This window comes from Bidens hawaiensis, unplaced genomic scaffold (genome assembly GCF_021521415.1).
Source record: "Bidens hawaiensis isolate Kalapana, Puna unplaced genomic scaffold, B.hawaiensis_p1.1 tig00002572_1, whole genome shotgun sequence".
Taxonomy (NCBI): Eukaryota; Viridiplantae; Streptophyta; class Magnoliopsida; order Asterales; family Asteraceae; genus Bidens; species Bidens hawaiensis.
In genome coordinates, this window is record NW_027491140.1 from 3,096,398 (window position 1) to 3,104,067 (window position 7,670).

Genomic DNA, 7,670 nt, shown 5'->3' on the forward strand with positions numbered 1-7,670 from the left:
CGGAGGTGTAAAACCGTGTATTTACATATCTACTCCACTCAAAAGCATGAAGTTACCACTACCGCCATCTTTGTTCGCCATCTCCTCTCCTGCAGCCAATAACTAACGTTAACCATTAATAACATTGAACAAAAAGTAGACATAAAAACGTTGGACCACACACGCTCATTGTATCGTGTTCGCACACAAAATTAGACTAAAACATAAAATATAGAAAAAAAAAACAACTAAGTCAACTTAACATCTACATGTTGCGGTGAGGCTGTTAAACTGGAAAATGACATGAAAACGTTCAACCACACACATGCATTGCAACGCGTTAACTCTTAAATTCAAATGTAAACATTAAACAAAAACATTGTAAAAGATGAAAAGTATAGGACAGCAAAGTTGAAAGTGGAAAAATATTGACGACTAAAACTAAAATATATTTTGTGACATATTTGTAAACTATGAAAAAGTGTAGGGACCAAAAGTAAAAAAATGAAAGTTTTATAAAAAAGAATGTTACATGGTACAAACTTGGATGCACAATGTACAAAAGACTAATGCATAGTTCTCCCACTTTTGTTATTATATAAACTAGGATATTAACCCGTGTTACACACGGATGGAAAACATATAAACAAACCATATAAATATAGAGAACAGATTAAACAAACACAAAAATATTTAACATTAGTTTTTTAACAAATTATTAAAAATTCATAATGTCTTCATAAAAGTTAATACTTACAAAAACACAAAACTAAACGAAGACATAACTATTTTCTAATTATATTAGTCCACCATCAACTTCTACAACATTACGCCAAAAGAAAGTCATTTTGCTTCATAACCTGAAAAAACAAAATAAACCATAGCAGCCTGATTAAGTATACAACTAAAATCTTAACCTATTTGATAATGAGTTTCAGTTCAACATTAATAAAGTTGTTAAATACAAATGTAATATCTATAGGATTATTTAATCCGTCAATCAAAACGCAACTTGTGTAACTTAATGATATCATTCTAGAATAAACAATACTTAGTTGATAGGCCAGTATAGAAGCCAGTAAAGAACGAATGTCAAGTGTCGTGTTGTGTATGAATGTGTGAAGAATGCGATTTATTAATAAACCGAAATCTTGTGAAAAGAAAGAAACGTTCGAACTCACTCAGCGTGCAACTGACTTTTAGTATGCATGCAGGTATTGTTGATGACGTGGTAAGCTTGGGGTGCATGCGAGACTATCCATGTTGAAGATTTAGCTAGAGATAGAAGTATTTTTTTTGTAAAGTTTAAATTCCGCTGCAAACTGTGTAGGCTTCCACTGTAACGAACAATGCTTATGAGTAAATCCAACGTCAAATGTAGGGCTCGGGTTACGGGCCTTACAGGTATGTATGTACGTAGGCACGTATAACAAAATTAATGCCTCGTAAGTATGTATGTAGCTACACATTTATCAATGTAAGAAGGTATATACTAACGTGTGTGGTTACATATATCAATATAGGTATACGTAGGCACGTATGTATGTATGTATGTAGGTACGTATGTTAGTGTCTTATACGTGTAACAATATGTAGGTATGTAGGTACACATTTATTTGTGGAGGTAGCGACATACGCACACGTGTAGGTACGCTTATCAATATGTGTGTATGCAGGTGTGTATAGTGTTTGTACGTGTAACAACATGTATGCATAAGAAATTGCTTATGCCTCATATGTACGTAAGTATGTACAAATTTATGTGTGTAGAACGTATATCAACATGTGTATATGTATTTATTTATGTAAACTGGTACGTACGTACGTACGTATGTATGTATGTATGCATGCATGCATGTATGTAGGTATGCATGTACGCAGGTAGGAACTTATGTATGTACGTACGTAGGTACTTATTTAGGTACTGACGTGTGCGAATATATATATATATATATATATATATATATATATATATATATATATATATATATATATATATATATATAAATTAAATAAAAGTTTCACACAAATCGGGTTTTAAAAATGGTTTTCACCAACAACCAAACCACACACGAAAGGCAAGTGTACCTATCGTTTGTAGCAAAGTATCGGTAATAACCAAGTGTCAATCCATGGACACGGCTAACTTTTGATACTAAATCTTTGTAATTAATTTAACCAAACAAACAATCCAAGTAATTTTTCAAGTAACTAAACTAGCATTTAACAATAACAAAGCAAGTAAAATACAACTAACAATCAATCCAAACAAGGCTACTTAGACTATGCATCCACTCAAACTTAGTGAAAAAATAGCAATGATAATGACAAACATCATGTATTAAGCACCAACATCAAATTCCAATCAAGGCAACCTAATACTAGCAACAAAACAACATGATGGGTTTTCAACAAGTTAATAACCATAGATTAGTAAGTTTGTCAAAACTACCTAATCTCATAATGAAAGGAAAGCTAGAATGAAAACAACAAACTAACCACCTAAAATCATGTAAAATAGACAAGTTCAAGAACACTAGTTAAACACATGAAACTTTTAATTAGAAAAATATGAACCAAGAATTATGGCCTTAATCCCTAGCAAATATTAACCAACTCAAAGAATCATATTATCACCATACAATTTTCCAATATCAAGTGATAGGTTTCATGCTTGTTAAAATTCATAACCAAGTTAATTTCCACTAGTCATTCCTAACTTAATGATATAAACAAAGTATGCATACACAAACTAAGTTCATAAACAAATGCTCAACACATAGTTTTCCAACATATTATGGTTAAACATCTATCAAACTAACAAGACTAGGAATTAAAACAAGCATTCAACCATTAAACTCTATTCAAGAACATGTCATAAACTTGAAGAACACCAACTTGTCAAAATCATGCATATATAAAATATCACATAAGTAGAAGTTTCAACATAATCTAAGTAGTAAAAGTATTAGCCCATAAGGCTTGATACAACAAACAAAATCAAAGTAGTCTTACAAAGTATTGTTAGGAACAAGAAATTGCAAACTAAGATGAATGATGAATGCTACTTGCAAGGATGATCATACAAGATGGAAGCCTTGAATTCTCTCTAGCAAACACACAATAATTTTCCAGCAATTTTGAGAATTCCCCTAAGGCTCCACACTTGAAATGGGAGTAGTGGAGGTGTATTTAAGCTTTCTGGACGTCTGGCATGGGCCCATGCACGGGCATGCACGGTCGTGCATATAAGTGGAAAGTCAACACCCTACTTTAGTCTGACCAAAAGGTCAGACTTCTCTGTTCTGGCACGGTCACCGGCACGGGCCCGCACGGCCGTGCAGGTCATGCACGGTCCTCCGCACGACTATGCATGGTCGTGCACTTTTGAATTTTTGCGGCACTGGCTTGCATCTCCGGGAAGCACGGTCGTGCAAGATCTTGCACGGTCGTGCGGGGTCGGCAGATTGCTGATTTTGTCCACTAAACGCCCTCTTTTCTTGTTTTCTTTGTCGGGCGGGCGCCCGGACCTACAAATTCACAAATAACTCAAATAAGTACCAAAAATAATGAATTTGCATGGAGTTCGGCTAAAATATGAGGAAAATTTGGTGTAATAAGATGTACACTTTGTGTTACATCAAACATCTCCACACTTGAACTTTGCTTGTCCTCAAGCAAATAAAACAAACTCTACAATAGCAATAATAACCCACAAGCAATAATCATTTGATTCTTTAATGGATCAAGCAAGTGTTGTATATATGTCCAAACAAGCCTAATAAGAATTAAGACATAATCTAGAGAACATTACAATTTGTCATCACATTCCCACCTTGCAAACCTCACAATGTTCACTCATACACTCGGCTATATTTAGTGATTATGCGTGTAATAGTGCATGTTGAGAACACTCGATGCCAAGACGATGACTAAGCAAGGCATAGGCTTGTTTAAGGGTCAAATCAAACCGACACATACATGGCATAAAACACGAGTACTCGAGGGCTGTAACTTGGCTTAGGGTTAGGGTGAGGAATTTTTCGGAAAAGTGGCTAAACGGCTAGAAAATCCGGAACTAAGTTAGCTACAAAACGAAATCTAACTAACTAAACCAAATGGTTTAAACAGGCCGAGAGCTAACGAACCAAAAATTGCTCTTTGAAATCAAGTTTCACCTAATATATGATGAACTAACTTCATAACTTCTCTTCTTTTCTTCCAAAGTTGTTTTTTTTTTTTGCCATATAAGTAATAAATATTTACATACAAACTTTTCACCTTGGGAGAAAGCATTGTGCTTCTAAAGTTCCCAAGTGAATAAAAATACAACAAAAATGAAATACAAAAAATGACTAACTTAGCGGACCGGATTTCTAACCAAAAATGGGTAAAAATATAAAAGGCTATATGGCTAAGTGACGATAAAAATAGGGCGAAATAATAAAAACACGGGAAAAGGCCAAACATGGGCTACTAAGCGGATAATGTGTGTAAGGAAAATATAAGTGGAAAAATGGCTAGACAAAGGGTTTATCCTAAATTCCTCAATGGTTTATCCTAAGGTTTTAAAATGCAATCCCAAAAACAAGTTCTACCTTACGAAAATCACCCGACTCACTCAATTGCCCGCAAAAACATGAGAAAAAATATGATGAGGCCAACTCACGGAAACGGGCGGAATGGGTAACTTTTGCAAGGTAAGAATGTGAATTGTTCGTCATGCTTAAAGGTATGTCTTTTAAAGATTTTTGGCTTGAATGTCTTAAAGATTTGTGCTTTGACAAAATAATTAAAGTTGAATTAAAATTGCTTAGTGGTTATTATTTGCTACAAAAATTAGGAGTTTTGTAAAAAATTTAAGTTTGGACAAACAAAATTCGTAAAATTCCCTCCCCACACTTAAATTGTGCAATGCCCTCGTTGTACAACAAAAAACTAAAAAAAGTAAGTGCAAAAGAGAGAACAGAAAGCTCCCCCGAAAAATGCAAAACTGCCAGACAAGAGACCCGGGAGGGTCAACAAGGAAGACCCGGCAACGCCATCCGTGCAAATAAACATCCACAACATGCACCTGCAATAGAGCAAGACAAAACAAGCCACACCAAACAACAAAATGCAAAAGATAATCCAAAACACATCCAAAGAAAGCATTCATCATAAACCAAAGTCATGAACAAAAGTCTACACAAATCAAACATAAATAAAATCACAAAATCTACAAAGATAGCTTAACTCTTCGAAAACAAACAAGAATAAAACAAACACGCAAAATCCTAAACATGCTAAATTTTGACGGAGTCGATAGCTAGACTCACACTCCCCACACTTAAGTCATGGCGTAGAGATCAACAACCTCCAAAACTGTCTCGACCGGCTCACCCAAATAGTGTTTCAAACGGTGACCGTTTACCTTGAAGATGCATTCATCCTCATGGCCAATCTCAACGGTACCGTAGTCAAATACCTGTCTCACACTAAAGGGGCCGGACCATCGGGATTTCAACTTCCCGGGGAATAAACGAAGGCGAGAATTATAAAGCAAAACACGATCGCCCGCTTGGAATTGTTTATGGTCCTTCAACCAGGCGTCATGAAGCTTTTTGATCCTCTCCTTGTAAATCCGTGAATTCTCATAAGCTTGGCCTCTCAACTCCTCAAGCTCATGCAACTGATCCATCCTGTTTTTACCGCGCATGCAAGATCAAGATTTGCACTTTTCAATGCCCAATATGCCTTATGCTTGAGTTCAACAGGGAGATGACATGCTTTCCCGTACACCAATTTAAACGGTGTCGTACCAATCGGTGTTTTGTAGGCGGTACGGAAAGCCGCGTTATCCAATTTCTCGGACCAATCCTTACGGTTCTGACTAACCGTTTTCTCCAAGATCCTCTTGATGCTCCGATTTGTGACCTCAACTTGCCCACTCGTCTGCGGGTGATATGGTGTAGAGAAGCGATAATGAACACCATACCGGGACAATGCCTTTTCCAACTGGGCATTACAAAAATGTGTCCCTTGGTCACTAATCAGTGCTTTGGGGGCACCAAAGCGGGAGAACAACTTCTTCAAGAATTTCACCACCGACCTAGCATCATTTGTGGGCAAGGCTTGCGCCTCGGCCCATTTTGAAACATAATCAACGGCCACTAGGATGTAACGGTAGCTGAAAGAAGTCGGGAAAGGTCCCATGAAGTCGATGCCCCACACATCGAAAACCTCGCAGACCTGAATCGGTCGCTGGGGCATCTCATCTCGTGATGAGATGTTGCTCGCCGTCTAGCAAGCATCACAATACTGCACCATGTCATGAGCATCACGGAAGATGGTTGGCCAGAAAAAACCGGCGTCAAAGACCTTCTTCACTGTGGATGTGGCTCCATGGTGTCCTCCGGTCAGGCCTTCGTGGCTGTGTTTCAGGATCTTTCGAGCCTCGTCACCATACACACACCTACGCACGAGCTGATCGGCACCAACACGAAACAAGTAAGGATCCTCCCAAAAATAATGCTTCACATCAGAAAAGAATTTCTTCTTTTTCTGGTGAGTCAGACCCTTGAGCACGATCCCACTAGCAAGAAAATTCGCAATGTCAGCGAACCAAGGATGATCCTCATCCCGTGTCTTGATATGCATAAGGAACTCGTGGGGGAAATTGTCATTTATGTGAACCCCCACTTGTTCCGATGAAGCTGAGCACTCAAGACGGGAGAGGTGGTCGGCCGCGACATTCTCAGCACCCTTTTTGTCACGGATCTCAATGTCTAACTCCTGCAGCAACAAAATCCATCGAATAAGTCTCGGCTTCGCATGTTGTTTACTGAATAGATAACAAAGGGCTGCATGATCCGTGAACACAATGGTCTTAGAAAGGACAAGATAAGACCGAAATTTATTGAATGCGAAGACAACAGCAAGGAGCTCCTTTTCAGTAGTCGTGTAATGCTCCTGCGCATCGTTTAGTGTCCTACTCGCATAATAAATCAGGTGAAAGTGCTTATCCCGCCTTTGACCTAAGACCGCCCCGACTGCAAAGTCACTAGCATCACACATCAACTCGAAAGGTAAGAACTAGTCGGGGGCAACCATTATAGGGGCATTCACCAATTTCTCCTTCAGAAGCTTGAACGCCCGAAGACATTTGGAGGAGAAAACAAACGGGGCATCTTTTTCAAGGAGTTTCGTCATCGGGCGGGCGATTTGGGAAAAGTCCTTTATGAATCGCCAATAAAATCCCGCGTGACCGAGAAAACTCCTAATAGACTTCACCAAATTCGGTGGCGGGAGCTTCGAAATGGTGTCAACTTTGGCTCGGTCAACCTCAAGCCCTGCCTGTGAAATCTTATGCCCTAGCACAATGCCCTCATTCACCATGAAGTGGCATTTCTCCCAATTAAGAACAAGGTTGGCCTCCTCACAACGAGCCAACATTCTCTCCAAATTTCTCAAACAATGATCAAAAGAACTCCCGAAAACAGAAAAATCATCCATGAAAACCTCCATGGAGTCCTCGATCATATCATGAAAAATCGCCACCATGCATCTCTGAAATGTGGCTGGGGCATTACACAGTCCAAAGGGCATCCGCCGGTAGGCGAATGTGCCATAGGGACATGTGAATGTCGTCTTCTCCTGATCCTCAGGAGAGATGGGGATCTGAAAGTATCCCGAGAAACCGTCAAGAAAGC

At 38.5% G+C, this 7,670-nt stretch overlaps 1 protein-coding gene across 1 annotated transcript; it reads right to left on the bottom strand.

Moving 5' to 3' along the window:
- Window positions 1-7,053: 7,053 nt before the first annotated feature.
- On the bottom strand, window positions 7,054-7,413 carry LOC143620498 (putative mitochondrial protein AtMg00860). The gene has a single exon (XM_077092186.1). It carries the CDS (start codon window positions 7,411-7,413, stop codon window positions 7,054-7,056), a length of 360 nt encoding a protein of 119 aa, XP_076948301.1.
- Between the last annotated feature and the right edge of the window lie 257 nt (window positions 7,414-7,670).